We start from the raw sequence: 16,655 nt of genomic DNA, 5'->3' as shown, positions 1-16,655 counted from the left end.
TTACCTGTTAAAATATCTGGGCATAACAAAAGTAAATCAGTCTCAATCATATGTTTTATTTTCTCCTAATAATCGCCTGACCAGCCAGGAATTTGACTGATCATGTTCACTTTGCACAAAATTTTATATAGTAATATCACCTTCCAATTAAAAACTTGCCATGAGCACCATCAAACTACTCCTTATATATATAGGTGATTTCCATTTTTTATCTACAAAATGCAGGTATTTATACAGTGTGCTGTCTGAATGCCAAAAGGTTCCAATATGTTACCCATATTCCCCCATGGCATATAAGTTTATAAAAATAAATCTAAAATGAAAATAAAATATCCAAGTACACCAGAAACTGTGCTTAAATAAAGCTTTCTAAGCAATCTGTGTAGAAAAACAGAAACGGTCCAAAACTGTTTGCCTACCTGAGATAATATCAAATTCGATAAAAATCCTTTTCCTATTAAGACAATCAGTTGTCTCCTTGTAAAATATGGTATTACATAAAAAAAGCCTCTTTCCAAACATTTGAAAAGGCTGCTGTGGCAAGCTTGGACCATGATGCCCTCTTAATAAACAAAACCCAGCAGATAACCAGCTCTATGCTATTAGTGCATAAACTAATGGTCTGCAGATAAGTATCGGGCTAAAATAAGGAAAATACATGTTTCATATGTTTGTAACGCATACCAATGTCACTAGCCTCACCTATACTGCATCTCTTTTAGTGTTTTTTTCAATTAGCTGCATAACAGTCAGTGTCAACGTTTCTGGTCAGGAAGATTTGCCTACAACTTAAACATGGCAAATATTGTTTTGTTTTTTCAATATGCTTATATCTTATGTAATCAAAAATAAATAGAAATGCATTGCTGCTACTTGGAATTGCATCTTTTTCAAGGAATTCTTCAAAGCAAAACAAGGGCAGAAGCAAACGACTGACATCCCACTTCCTTGAAGCGCTCACCTTTCCTCTCTCCACCCCACCATACTGATTTCTTAATTCTACGCTGCTGATTCTCACTGCCAAACTATTAAAAATAGTACTGGACAACTTAATCTTCTCTACTAATCAGATGAGACATGGGTGAAATGATTGCTTTAACATTATAACATTTTAATGTTCAATTACTTCTCTGTCACTTTAATAGTAGAGACGGGTGAGTGTCAAAATCTTAAACAGTGGAAAGCAGTAAAACTCTCCTTGGTTTACAACAGCTTTAAGCTATGTTGATTACAAAACAAAGTCATATTTCTCGGTGCATCAGGCAGCCGCCACAGCACAGCCATCGCTCCGTGACGGCACACCCGCAGCGGGACTCCTAGCACCACTCTGCTCCTCCACAGAAAATGAACCGCCGAGGGACAGCGAGCCAGCCACACGTCCAGCCCTGCTGGGTTAAGCTCTTGGCACTGACGATGAAAAGCTGAGGGGGCTGGCAAATTCAGTTTTTCTAGCTTCCACATTACCTGCCCTTCTGGGGCAGCAGCCCCCGGCCAGCCCGCCTGTGCATCCTCAGGGCTGCTGTGCCATGGGACCTTTTGGCAAATTGTTTTCATATAGCCCCTTACTGCCTTGTAAGTTTCTGGATGAAAAGTAGCATGTTTTCCTTTGCTACTTCTCCATATTATACTTTCACCAATAGTTATCTCAAAAAATAAAGTTTAGTTCAAGTGGAAGTGGCTGTAAAGCAGACCTCATTACTTGTCTGGATGATAATCACTGACAACAGCAAGTGCACACACAGGCTCCTCCTTTTAACTTCAAATAAGGGTACAATTTTTAAGACTGCTAGCCAAATTTAGCATCTGTACACTTCATGCCATGCTGTATATTAAGGTGTTACACAAGGTATTTTGTATGAGAAACACATTTGAGGAATTTCGGAGAACGGTTAATGTGCAATGCAGTGTCCAAGTGCATCCCAGGCAGCTATTATTTTGCACTACAGACCACATCCTCCGCATTAAGTTAGTAATTTTAAACTAACCAAGAGGCTAACCATTACTGAGATAATAGCTTTCACTAAATTGAAGGAGAAAAACACTGCCGCTTAATTCACGGCATGGTATAGCCACTAACTTAAATATAACAAACTTAAAATACAAAACAGAAATCAAGAGATAAATCTGCTTATATGAAAGAAAAATGCAGAGTGATAAAATGGCCTTATGTAAGAGCAGAATGCTGTAATTTCAGTCTTTATACATTGAACATAAATTCCAGCTTAGTTAAAAGGGAAAGAGTGTGCATAATATATACCAAATCAACAGAACCATTTTGAATGCAAGTAGTTCATTAGGTCATTCCCACTCAAGAAAAATCTCTGGACATAAATGCACTGGTGTGGAGCACATACCTCTGCAATGTGGTCACTCTGCAGCTGCTCAGCATGCATCCAGCCAGACGGCAGGAATTTTGCAGCCCCGCTAACCGAAGCAGAGATGGGAAAGCTGGAGGTCTGACTGGCACCAGATCTATTCCCTCTCTTACCCTCTCCCAAGTCCCAAACTAAGAGGAATTTAAACCAGGGAAATATTTTACCGTAGATGGCAGAGGTGATGACGTTTGACAAGATACAGACGCTGCTCTCAAACACTCCAAAAAACCCCACGGTAATAAACACAAAAGCACAAGCATCATATAACCAGTAGACTATGTGTGCACAGCTGTGCCAGGACATTAGTAATCCCAGGCCATCTTGGATGAGATAGCACTGCAAAACACTATTAAAAAAAAAAGTATCTTACTGCCTTACTGGCAGTTCCTTTTTGAACTTCCCATCAGTGAAGCCGGTACTGGGTATCTGCCCAAGACTGGTCCTACGAGCACTGACAGTGACAGACGTGAGTCCCTGCGGCTGCCTGTCTCCTGCTGTTACTGTTCGTTCCAGCCTATACATGACCAAGACAGCACAGCCCCTTCGGTGAAACCAGCAACATGAAGATTACAGCATACTAGATACAATCCGATATAAACAGCATTTTTATGGCGTAATCTTTTGCAGGTTATGTATCAGATAACCAGTTATTTAGAAATAAAAATTTACACAGGCCTTTTAAATGACTATAAATAAGCATTTAATTCTGCTTCCCTTTACCATTCCACAGCAGAGACACAGCAGCAACTGGTTGCAAAGCATCTGTGTCTAGCTAGCACAGAGAAGAAAGGGGGGAAATGTTCTCTCAGCTGTGAGGCAGCAGCATTAGCAGGCTGTGTATTGCCCAATACAGATCCATTCCTTATGCACTTACTCTGATTTGACAATTGCCTTTTTAATGGCAACCCTAATACATTAAATACTCTTGTTCTTGCACTTTCCTACAGTTCAAACAGTCCCTCACGTCAGAGGGAAGTTACCATTGGATCAGGTCTCCCAGATCTCTGGCACTGAAAAAGATACAAAAGGTTAAGTGGCCTTAAACAGCAACCCCATGGCTGGGATGCTATTCATTTCCTTTGACTTCTTTGGTATCCATAGCACAACTACAGCTAAAATAATAAGAGAAGATAAGATTCAGTGTAAGACCAAATTTTAGCAGAGATGCCCATCCATGGCAGTTCTTCCCCATGGAATACTGGAACAGAGACTGCTTTTTCACTAGGAAAAGTGGCAAGCAGATGTTTAAAGAGGTTAAGGATGGAAAGAGATTTAATTTGGGAATAAATCATACTTGAATTCTCTTTTTTGGCTTCCATCTTGATTCTTCTAACAAAACTCTCCCATGTATAAACAACATGCAAATGCTGTACTGCTTGGGGCTGTGTGGCCTTCTCATAGATTTTTGCAAAGAAAAAGCAAGATTTCTTTTTGATGTTAGGTGCAGAGGAGCTATTTAAACTTGTTACGTCCACAGAAACAGTATATATAAACTCTCGCATTTCCTGAATTTCAGTTCATTTCACTGAAAAAAATCCCAGTGCTTAAAGCTAAGTGACTCATTTTGATCTAGTAAAAATCCTTATCTGAATTTGCCAGGGAATTGTGAGGATGCATTTTTTAAGCTAGAGGGTTACAGTTCGGCCTTCACTGCCCATTCCCAGCTCTTCCCATCTTCTCCCTACTCCTGGCACCAGCACTCAGGCAGCAGCAACGGTGAGTTATTTCAGGAATCTGGTAATGATGAAGACTAACCTGGAAAATGGTCTTTTCTGATCAAACCAGCTCCCAGAACGGGCTTGCTGAAAGGCCCCATGATTATCAACTGTGGCTCGGGGGCAGGAACACAGCAGGTGAGACTCTGGCTGGCTTACACTGCAGCAGAGTCACACTCTGACTTGCTTTCACTCTTGTTGGACCACGTACTCCTAACCCTAACAGTCCCAGCACTAGCATTTGTAACTGTGGAGCAAACCATCACCACTGTGACTGAAACAGACTCCCTCGCCCCACCAAGGCAGTCTGCAATTGGCTGTAGATCTTTGTGGCTGGCATAGCCACTAGAACGGATACAAATGAAGGAAATACCTGTTTGTGTGGAAATAGGCCATTTGTGCGGCAGAAAAGCATTCACACCTCTTCGTGACATGATTGCAGAAAGGTTCTTACGCTGTAACATGTTTTGATAAAGAATGAGATACAGGCAAACACCTTCCTGTGGAAGCTGAACTAGTCACAGTGTCAAAGTGAACTGAGCACCAACCGGCAATGCTTATCAAGTTTATTTTCACTTTATTTGATAATGCCCCTGACAGCGGAATCTCCTGTGTGTGCTCCACTAAACTTTTATATTTTATGGACTACGTTACCACACATCATCCCTCTGTTTTGTTAAGTGTACGCCCACATGCCGCCATAAAATCCTGTTTGATTAGTCACACTACATTTCTTGTACACAAATACATTATGCTTACCAAGGTGATGCTTGCAGTCCCCAGGCTGGTACACAAAGGTTACTCTCCCTTGGCTGTCTCTATGGCAGCGGCCAGGAGCTGACAACCTGCTGGCACTACCATGTCAAGTTCAACCTCCCCAGTGTATGTGCTGTATGCCCCCTTCTCCATGTTTCACCGCTAATGTTTGATCCTTGATCAAACCATGTTGGGGAGCTAAGATACCAGACACTCTCATTCCCCTTCCCCACCAAACAAACCCAAAACATAGCCGCCCGGCCCAAAAAACCCAACAAAATTCCAAATTTACAAGTCAAGAGTTTCTTCTGGTTCAGTTGCACAAGGATCAGAGAAATAAGCCAGGATGGGAACAGAGACTAGTGGAAATCTTTTAGTAGCACCTGTAACCTTAAATCATACTCCTGGAATCAAAGCTAAGCCAACTAAGAAAAAAAAAACCCACTGGAATTTGGGCTTCATTTGTTCTGAAGTTCACATAGTCTAATTCCCAGACATAATATGCAGCTTAAGTAAAGCATAATTTACAAACAAATCATCACAATTTAAGATGTTTATATTTGTAGGATAGGTAGAAAAACTTTAATTTCTTTAGTCTAACTGTAGGTAGCAGTATAGAGACCAATCAATCACAAAAGAAACAGCACCAGGAGATTCAGATTTTTAACAAGGTACTTAAATAGTGTCTTTGAAAACAGAACAATAAATACTTTACACAGTAACTCCAGCAAACGTGCACACCTTCTTTTGGCTCAGTGCGCACATCACAACAGCAATTCATTAATGTTTTCCAAAAGCCACATTATTAGAAAAATATTAGTACACAAAACCATAAAATCAACCCATAATAACAATTTGCTTTAAGTACCACTGACAACACAGAAGGAAACCAGATGGATTCAGGGACTGGCATTATGACAAGAAGAAATACTGTTTTTTCTGAAAGTCTGACATCAAATGGGCAAAATACTTTGGAACAAACAGCAGAAGAAATCAAAATTTGTTAACTTCAAGAGTTACCAGGAAAAGTTAAAAGCTTGCACTCATCTGAAATTCAGATTAGATCATCACAGTGGTTGAATGTTTTTGGACCTTTCCCTAGAATACCAGCTCGGAGTTCCTCCCAGACCTGTCTAGCAACAGGACATCTCAAAATTATGCTATGCTGTATACACAAACTCTTTTCTTCCTTGATGAAATAATGCAGTTTACTTCTCACGCTTCCATTATATTTAACTCTTGTTAAATAGCCTGTTATGGCTAGAACCTTGTAATCAATTTACTGCCAGAAGCTGGCAAGTTATACGTTCCTGTCCCCACCCCAGTGAACGATCAAAGCTAAAAAATGCATTTGAGCTCCAGTGTTGCTAGGTTTTATAGTAAAGTCACACACAATGTAACAAATTCATGATAACATAGTGTGCAGATGGGTATTTTTTCCTCTGTGTATCATGTAATATTATGTAAGATTGTGGCTCCTTTGACAAAAGTGCATAGAAGTGTAAGTGAAAATAATCAGCTGCTAGAGGTTCACAGCGAATTTCAAACAATGTGTTTATGTACGAAAGTAGTACAGTACGCTCTGTAACAGAAAGCTGCCATCACCTGCAGAACTGTGACGGCTATGACTTAAGAGCACCGCGATTACATGGCTATGACAATGAGGCTCCATGCTCCCCTTTGGCTCTCTGATCTCAACAGCCTGTGCCTTTTACATCCACAGACCTCTCTTCTCCCATCTCACCACTGATTTTTGTCCAGATTATCTGAATATTTACTTTAAAAGACCAGTTTAAAGTGATACCTGGCAAAGCTAAACACACAGCAAATGTGATTAACTCGTTTAGTGTGACAAAGCTATACTTAAGTGAAGCTCTACTTCAAAGGCCTGCTTACACACACAAGTACTCCCTTTCCTTAGTTCAAGTTTGCTTTGCAGAACATATCTGCATTTTAGCTTGAACCGTACTTCTTACCCTGCCATGGCTTTTATTTGAAGTTACTGCAGTGGCATACAAGGTCAGTTCACATACATGCATAATTTAACCGAAGTCAAACTGTTATGCATAGCTAACAATGATTATGTTAGAAGCCTGTCAGAATTAGTTAAGCTCACCTCTTTATCCATACTCTCTAAATCCTCTTTACATAGGGTGTACAGGGGCATTGTCTCAGACATACTTGGCTGGCGTTTCCGCTTAGATGGACCAGGCTGCTCTTCATTTTCACTTGCTGGTAGGTCATCTTCTTCAAACATCTGCTGCTGATGTGGTTGAACAACTCTGAAAAATTTCAGGGGTCCCACATAAGAAAAATTTACAGCTTGTCAAGAAATACAATCCTATAAACAATTTATGACTGCTGAATATCTACAGCTTTGCCTAATAGGGTTCTGTATTCATTAGCAGAGAAAGATCAAGTCTCTCAATGACTCCTTTTATTTTCAGTCTGAAGGCTTAAGTTCCACCTTTGACAAAGCACTCTCTCCTTCCTCCCCACTGTAACTGTAAGTAACCATCAAACCTTTCTTGAAGCCAAGATCTTCATTAGCTGCAGATGTGTTGCCCTGAAAATACTTTCAGATTTGTGCTCAAGTGGAGGTTTGTCTGTCACTTGAACCATCATTCAGGAAACAGTTCTTACATTCTAATATATTTTTTTTCTGGTCTATGTTATGCTTGTATTCTTGAGTTTCAAAGTATACCTTTCTATTTCTGAACCTTACAGACAAGAGGTTTGCAAGTAGAAAGCTCACTCCTGCAGCCTCAGTCTTCAGACACTTCTCAGATGCTAAGCCTGGATGAGATGCAGAACAGAACATATTTTTTTTTGGCTAGTGTATTCAAATAAGGTAGCATTTTCTCTTAGTCTGTATTTTATTACCTTGTTAGTTACTGTATTTAATCAGAACATGCAGATAAAAAAGGGAATGTCAAGATGTTCATGAAAATGGATAAAAGAATCATAACTTCATGGGAATTACTTTATAACAGCAATAAAAAAATAAACTACATCTAAAACAACTGCAGGAGACTTCTACCTTTCTTGGCTAACTTCTTTCTGTGAATATTACTTGACTACTACAGACTTGCAGAGGCTGGAGCTGCTACCCAGGGGTCCTCAAACTACGGCCTGCAGGCTGGATACAGCCCCCCAGGGTCCTCAATCCTGCCCCCGGTATTTACAGAACCCCCCCACCCTGCCCCGCCGGGGGTTGGGGGGGGGGGAAACCAAGCAGCAGCAGATGACTGCCTGCCACTTCATCCGTGCGCTGGCCCCCTGTTTAAAAAGTTTGAGGACCCCTGTCAGCTACACAATACAGTTTAGTCACATATCTTGGGCTGTCACACTAACCTCCTGGAACACGTTACAGCAGCTCAGCACCACCCAGAACGCTACCCAAAGATCTTGGGTCACAGACTTCCCAGGTCACAAATTATTTGTTAGCCACAAGACTGTGGGGGGGGCGGAATGATTACCACAAGCAAGTATAAAAACGACTGTATTTGAAATCACAAGCTGTTTCAAGCTGTAACTACCAGGCGAGACGCCACCAAGCTGTTTCTGAGAGCAGTGGTGGCTGAGAAAGGGTACAGTGTGGTCTTTACCAACAAGTGTTTCAGTTTCTTGTTTTTCACCAAGCCTAGATTTTCAAGATAAAGCTATAAATCAGCAGCCCCACCCAAAAAAGCCATTAATAAATTATGTAAATCCAGTCATAATTACAGGTTCTACAAAAAGATTTCTCCTATCCTGAACTTGACAGCTTCTTGAGAAGCTTACTAAGTATCAACTTTTTTTTTCTACATCAGTACTTCAATCCCAGAACATATAAAATCTGAAAGCCACAGGAAGCTGTCAATCAAGCTCATTTTGAGGGCTCCTATTCCCTAAATACACATCTCTCCTCTCAGGTGCCATGGATAGGCGCAGGGGATGTGAATTCATTTTTCTTTTTTAACTGGAGTTGGTGGAGGAGAGCGCCAAGCCACGGCTGTTCTACCCAGCACTGCCTGCTGCAGAAGGCGCCCGGCAGCTCAGCACGACATGGCAACGCGGCGGAAACCTGCCCCTCCGCAGTCCGTCGTTTCTGTACCGCAGAATTTCCTAAGAAGCCAAAATAACTATTTGGATGTTGTGCAAATGAGCTAGCCAAAATGTTTTCCATCACAGCTTAACAGTACTTTCGGCTTTGTGAGGGGTGTTTCCCCCCTATATACTAAATGTTTTCTATGTTACAAGACCACACAGTTTTCTTTTGCTGTTAAACTGCTCTCTGACAGTAATTTTCACAAGTAAGAGAGGAAAAATACAACATTCCACTATATTTCCTCAAAGGATCTTTTAAAATAGGATTTCCATGCTTTTTTATAGGTTCCCTAGCCAAGAGAAAGGTGGCAATGCTATTTGTGTTCTTAGTAAAACAGAGAATGACAAAGCAAAAATATAAGCATCATATACAACTGTATTTAAAACCATGACAAGCTTGACCACGCCAAGAATTATACACAAGTTATATGTAGCAGGCAGCCAAGCAGATTCTTAGACTAGAAATAAATCTAGCATTTTTTAAGAACACATTATCATACTGATGACAGCAAGAACTTCTTTTGCAGAATAAAATATGAGATCAGCCTTGACCACATTATTATACACAAATATTAACTGTAAAATAACGGTATTAATAGCTTCTGAAGAGTTCTGTCAGGCTTGCTTTCTTGTTTTTATTTTATTTCCAGTATTTTCCAAATGATACTATATAAGAAACACTGGGACTTTTCACCAAGCATGCCAAAAAGCAATATAAAACAAAGACTTCTTTAAGGTATGTAAGAAACATTTTTATTTTATCAAAGACATTTTTCAGGCTTTACATTTTCAGCTTCTGGTTAGGTTGATTAAAATTTGAAGACATACAAACGCAGGAATTTACATTTGTTTCTAATCAGGTGATATTCACGAGTTGTTTTTAAAAATAACACCATATTCAACCCTGCACAGGTTGGTTGGCACTTGCCAGTCTTACACGCACAAGGACATGCATGTGCAGAGTGGGTTCAACATTTGTGAAAGTAACAAGCATCTTAACACTTTCATTGATATAGCATCAGGGCAAAAGCTAAAACAGCGTTATCATCATGAAAATGTTAAAAATATTTCAATTCCATTTGTGATTCCAATTTGGTAATTTGTATTTTTGCTGTCATAAGGAGACTGATAACATTGGATGGGGAAAAATGTAATTATGAGCATGTGAATTAAGACACAAAAATTTTATAAGTGAAATTAATTTATACAAATCTTAAAGAAATGCTTCAGCCACCAACATCTGCTTAACACACCTTTTCAAACCAAACATTCGGTGCATCTTAGCATTATTTAAAACCAGAGTGTCACTTTTAACTCCTCAGATATAATTTATATCCGTATTTGAAGTGTTGTCTGATCTGTTAGTGTATTACTAACACTCACTAGAATTTAACTTGTACTATTATTTTTTTCTTTATTCTAGTTCAAGATGCCATCATCAATTGCATTTTTTTGGACAACACTATATTACACTCTCACGACCTGTTACAACTTCAGCATTTACTGTAACATTTGTAGAATACTACTGCCATATGAAAATGCAAATTGTTGAGATAGATATGGTGTCAAAGCTCTGATACCCAGGCTATTTTTGAAGAGGATTCCTTCCCATTCTCAGCCAGAGAAGAGCTCCTGCCAGCTGCCACTAACACCACTGCATTCCCTTCCCTTCCCTTTCAGTACAGCCGCAAACTCCTTGCCACGCTTCTGCTCGGGCTGCAACAGCCGTGACAAAAAGCAGGGGCTCAAGTCGCAAAGCCAAGCACAACAGCAAGACCTATGCCAGCCGCACGGAACGTTGACCAGATTAACTGAACCATCTGTAATTCAATGGTCACAGTTTCACTACAAATTGTGTGTAGATATTTAAACTAATCATATCCTATTTTAAATTATCTTCCAAGTTGAATCCCAGAAAGAAATAAAAAATGTTGAACCGAAAACAAAAATGAGAACTGAAACTGTTCTTACAAAGTGGTGCTCGGATAACTTGAAGCCCTTCGCAGCAACCAGCCTTGCAAGAGGTATCTTCCAAGCACAAGGTCTACCCTTACAGCAAGAGGCTGAGCACCATTGCTGTGCCATGTCCAGCCACCATCTCCCCAAGGGTTTCCTCTCACAGCACTGCAATTTTGTTGCTCGCTGTATGAAATTCAGAGTCAGATGAAGTTTCAAAGAACTATCGGAAAAGGTTATTGGAGGCTTTGACTACATCCACCCACAACAGGAGCAGTTGTGAGTGCTAACATCTTTATCTAATTCTGCTTAAATTCAATGCCTTAGTTACAAATACTCTCTTTCTGCAGCAGGTGAACATATGAGCATATGAAGTCTGTCAGGACACAAAATACATTGCCCTCTACCAAGAAACTGCTGCACTAAGGAAGTTTTCTCTGAAGTCAAGTATCACATCAATTTCTGAGTTGGATGCAATGCTTTTTTTAAAAGCTGTCACTGATGTATGCATTAAGACAAAGCAAGGCAAAAATACAGTACTTCTGCCTCAGCTCTTGCTCAGTCAAAACACAGCAAAGCTGTTCTTATTTGGTCTTCTGTTACTTCTTTACAGCCTTCATGCTCTGCTTGCACTGTACTTCCTATCAATTAAAAGTACTTAAAGTGGTATTGATCGCTGCACTGCTTTCCTCCTAGATTTTACCAAGATACTCCTCACCATCTTAATTGAGGACAGTGGAAGTGCTCTGAAGAATACAGGCATGCCTCAATTAAAAGGTCAGTATTTACAGGTCACTAATTTTACCACTAGAACCAAATCAACAGGAAATGATGATGAAAATATTATTTCCCAGGTTATCTTATGCTAATCTCTTTTCTTACAGCTGCTTAGTTACAGGCTGTAGTTGTAGCACTGAGTAATTGGATTCATTTTCTTAGATTAAAGCATCTCAACCCTGAGCATTGACAGTCAAAAAAAATGTATAAATGAAATAAAGTAAGGAAGTAGAAAGGAGATACAGTCTTGCTCCACCCAAAAAACCTGTCTGGGGCTCTAAGAAACTCAACTAAGGACAGGTGAAGTGTGTTTCTCTCCTCCATAAGATGTTCAAGTGAAGAAGCACATCTGCATTAAAGAAAAATAGGCTTAGGTGTGGACAAAACTCTTCATTAGGCTGGTCACAAAGGTAAAGCAGACATCAAAATCTACTCCTCTTAAAGCATTGAACGATGTATTAATACCAACATAAACAATCATATTAGAGAAACTTAGAAGCGTCATGCAATTATATACATGTACAACCTTCTCAGCTCTATTTCTAGACAAATTCCTTCTACGATAACTGAGAAAGAAAACCAAAAGCTTTTCAGCTCCTGTCTGGATATATGCCGTCTCTTGCTGAAACTTTTTTCTGTTCATTTAACATGTCATAGTAAAGACACATTTAAGACGCAGTTAAAAAGGAACTGAAAACAAGATGTCTTAAACTAAAAGAATCAAAAAACCTGTATTGACAGAAACAAGGAAGCTGAAATAAGAAAAACCCTATAAAAAGATGACAACTGAAAAAACCATAGGTCGAAATAATTTAGCAACAGGAAGATGGAGTGGAAACTTAACAAGCTACACTTATAAAACCTTTAAGTGATTTATAAATATAAGTGATATACTGCAAAAGCAGCAGGGGAAGGAGAAGAAAGGTAGAAAACTGTGCATTTGTAAATTGTGCTTTGGATTTTTGTAGTAGTTTGGAAAACTGAACTGCTTTATAACCACTGCTATATTCTGATCGCATTGCACAAAGGAATTCTGATCACTTTTTACAAAGAGAAAAGCTCTGCCTTCAGCTGGATACTGCTTCACCACTGGAGCCAACAAGCCTTGCTGAACTTGTAAGCTTTCCAGAAAGTTAGATCTTTTACATAGATACCTAGGGATAAATTTCAGATGTTTTACCCATCCTTAATTAAGAGAAAAGTGTTGCTGTAGCTTAACCAAATCCACAACTTTTGACAAAGTCCAGATGCTAGCCTTTGTACTTCAAAAAGCAGGCCGCTGCCGCCTCCTCCTCCTGGTTTAGTGTCTCGATTTAGTGATATAAGGATTATTAACTAGCACTCAGTCATACGGCTTTATTTAGTAATACTCCGCTAGCTACATCCCTCTTCCGATATGCCTCAAAACAAAACACAAAGCTAACATCCCATCTGAAGAAATTAGGTGAAAAGGAAAATTTTATTAACAAAAGCCAAATGCTATCAGATATATTTTATAGACAAAAAACCCAACTCAATATTTTAAGACTCATTCAAATATGTTAGGCTGCCTCACTTCACAGATGAGTTATCAACATTCTTTAGAGAGTACAGACCACACTGCATTTATTTGTTCTGATGTTTCCAGTTGCACTTGAGTGAAGCACAAAAAGTATCTGGAATTCTAACATCTTGATTTCACTTCAGCCGACTATTCAGTTTTACTCATTTCCTTGGCTTTTTAGAAAGCAAATAAAGGAACTACAGCAAAGACGACAATTTAATCAAATGCAAAGATAACAAGAGAGTTATATTTACTACAGCTTCTGAAAGTATAGTTGAAGTGACTCTAGCTACGCTTTAGGTACCTGAAGGATGAGTGTTCACCATGGACTGGTAAGGTGATGGGAGGAGCTGGAGACTGGATGTACATCGACTGCCCAGAGGTCTGAGTGCCCTTCCTGATTAGCTTTCCGGTGTTAGGATCATAAAGTCGAACTTCAGGACCAGGTTGAGACTTTGGATGGATGGGTGTTGGGTGAAACAGAGCTGTCTGAAAGGTGCTGTGTGTATCAGGAAATGTGGCAGGGCTATTCTCTCTGTTGGATGGAGTTCAGAAAAAATTGCTTTAGAAATTTAAATAAGCAAACCAACCAGGATGTAAAAAATTAACATTTTTTGTTTTTTCCTAAATGAGAAAGTTGCGGGGGGAACTGGTTTGGAAAATTTCTGAAGAAACATTTCTCCTCTTGCACTCCCATTAAAGCCTCATAAAGCCTCACTGAATTTAAAACAGAAAAATGCAGAAACACAGATAATGTCATATTTACATTATTAAAAAAATATTAAAATGTGCCTTAAATATTATCATATGAAGTTATTGAAATTGCTTCCACATAGTAACAAATGCACAACCTGAGTAGCGTGACAATCTGCATATATGCAATAAAGAGAAAAAGCATGCCATTGTATCACACCATTGGATCTGCTCCCCAAGATTAGCTCCGAGAGAAAATAACACACAGTATTAATTTGCAAGTCATCCAAACTAATTCGTTAAAATACCAAGCAACCTATGATCACCATGCTGCATTTTAAAACATAATTTTAGAAGTATCAGCAGAAACATTCAGAGATCAGTCTGCAGGAATTGCCATTATGGCATACTATCTAATTATGATGAAGTGCTGCAAAAAAAGAAGAAGCAAACTGAATAATTTAAAAAAATATAAACCAAAACAATGTTATGCACCATGAAGCCAATGCTATAGAAAAAAACAACTGAACTATACTGTAACAAATACTAGAAGTGCCACAAAACTGGAGTTTTTACCATATGCTTTCACGGATGATTCTGAAGTAATCTTGTAGCATCAATACTTAAGGTCCATCGATTCCAAATTTACTTACTGGTTTTTTGCTATTCTTAAGCTCATTTTACACACAAATCTCTTCTCAGAGTTCATCCCTTCCCCAGTTCCTAAGTGCTTTGGACTAGTAATCACTATTTCAAGCAGCTTCATTAAGAAGAAAATATTTTCCAAAGAATTTGCACACGTTGAACTGAAAGTATTTGCATTAAGACAGCTGTCTTACTGACTGAAGTTTGGGGGAGGGGTGAGGGAAAGTATGAAGTTAAGGTATATTGTATTTGAAACATAAAAGTAGGAAAAATTACCAATTTCCAATAAAATGGAAGAGTGCATTAACAAAGGCAGAAAGACTAACATTCATCAAAAAATGATGCTTAAAAGTCACTGTCCAGATTTCCACTGAGAACTTTGCAGTGTCAGGCCTCAGACAAATCAAACATCCCACACAAATATTCCAAAGCTGGATTAAAAGAAAATCTGATAGAACTTTTTAAAAATAAAGTATTCTAGTCAAGCCATAAGTAGGCTACATCTCTTTCCTGAGTTTTAGAGATCCTGTGTCTCTGCCTAGCTTCCCATTTGATAAGTGACCTCACTTCCAGATGTTTCTACTTTTAGTGCCCAGACATCGCCATAAGACTTGCCCATTCTGCCCTCCAGGGGCTAGCATCTTCTAAGCAGAACACCAATCCCTAGCCGAGCCAGTCAGTCACACCGCGATCACTTCGGTGCTGGCAAACCCAGCTGCGATGCCCCTTCCTGCCCACACCCAGACGGGCAGCCCCTCTGCGGCCCTGCAAGATACTATTAATTTGAGTCTGTTCAAACAGCAAGTCAAGAAGCAGAACCTGGCTCTACAGGATCTTGTCATGAGTTATTTTAGCCATGGCACTTTCCTAAAGGGTACTATTCTTAACAGCCCTTTGACTTCTCTATTAATAAAGTTTTTGGCTATCCCTTCTATTTGCTGTCACCCTAGGGCAATGATTATTTTTAACCCTTTCTCTTCCAACACTTTCCTCTTATCCTCAAACCTCCTCCCACTACTTCCTTTCTTCCAGCTACTGCTTTTATCTTCATGTCTTTCAACCCCTCTTAAGATTTTTCTTCTGTATTTTTCCATTTCTCCCTTCCTCCTCACTACCAAGTCTCAAAAAAATGCCATACTTAACCAATTTTTCATGCTGTGGGAATGTGTACATTTTTTTCTTCATTTGGCAGAATGAACGATACTGCACCTTGATGGCACTCCCTGTGTTAGTTTGTGGATGAATTGACAAGGTCAGCTGCTCCAGCTGAAAATGGCTAACAATGACAACTGCCGAAGAAACTACTTGTACCACGGGTTTCTCCTAATCCTGCTAGTTGCTGAACTGCCTCTTGATCCCTTACCAGTTTTCAGTTTAAGCAGCAAAGACATGCACAAAAATAGAGGGTTCTTTCACAAAATCTGTAAGGATTGCACACCATTGTGATTTGGTCAGAAACCCATTTTATAGCTGTATTAACCAGTTAGCATCATTGCATGAACAGCCTACTTTCACGGCCCCAGCTCCCCCAAGCTCCCACTTACCTGTGTGTTTTTATGTAGTCATCCTTCAAGGGAAAGAGCTGTTCCTCAACCTTGTCCCAGCGCTCCAGGCAGCTCCACAGCCAGTCAGGGTTTACAATGTGGAGGTCCTTGCAGTCCTGAGCTTGCCGTACTTTTTCTGTGCCTATTATGAAGTCAAACGTAACATTACAGTGTTCCCAGAAACACAAAAGATAGTTTTAAGTACACACTGGTTTTAAAAGAACATTGTGTGATCCATCTTACAGAAAAAATTCAAAACACCCCTCCCCGAGCCAACAAAACAATCACAACTGATACAAGTGAGACTCTATAAACAAGATGCAATAACCTCAGCCTCAAACTGGATGAAGGTTATTTGTAACTTTCCGAAGCACCGGCACCGTGGAAGTAGTCCACTAAAATTAATCCATATGGAAAACCTCTACATCTCTGTGTTAACTAAACAAACAATACAAACGCACTTTTCTATTTCGTCTCCTTAGTTTCCATGTACCAAGTCTAAGCAGCAGCAACTCTTCAATGCTGTCAAAGCCTAACACTAACATCATCCTAACTTTCTTAC

At 39.5% G+C, this 16,655-nt stretch overlaps 1 protein-coding gene across 1 annotated transcript in view; it reads right to left on the bottom strand.

Moving 5' to 3' along the window:
* Positions 1-16,655, bottom strand: part of CTDP1 (CTD phosphatase subunit 1) — a 112,070-nt gene that overhangs the window by 53,636 nt on the left and 41,779 nt on the right. The window contains exons 9-11 of the mRNA XM_055704577.1: positions 16,094-16,235; positions 13,516-13,746; positions 6,963-7,128 (exon numbers count right to left, since the gene is read on the bottom strand). Coding sequence (XP_055560552.1) covers positions 6,963-7,128; positions 13,516-13,746; positions 16,094-16,235 — 539 coding nt within the window. The remainder of the gene's footprint in view (positions 1-6,962; positions 7,129-13,515; positions 13,747-16,093; positions 16,236-16,655) is intronic.

This window comes from Falco cherrug, chromosome 3, assembly GCF_023634085.1.
Source record: "Falco cherrug isolate bFalChe1 chromosome 3, bFalChe1.pri, whole genome shotgun sequence".
Classification (NCBI taxonomy): Eukaryota; Metazoa; Chordata; class Aves; order Falconiformes; family Falconidae; genus Falco; species Falco cherrug.
Note: the sequence above shows the minus strand (reverse complement) of the source record. Positions and strands in the feature narration are given on the sequence as shown.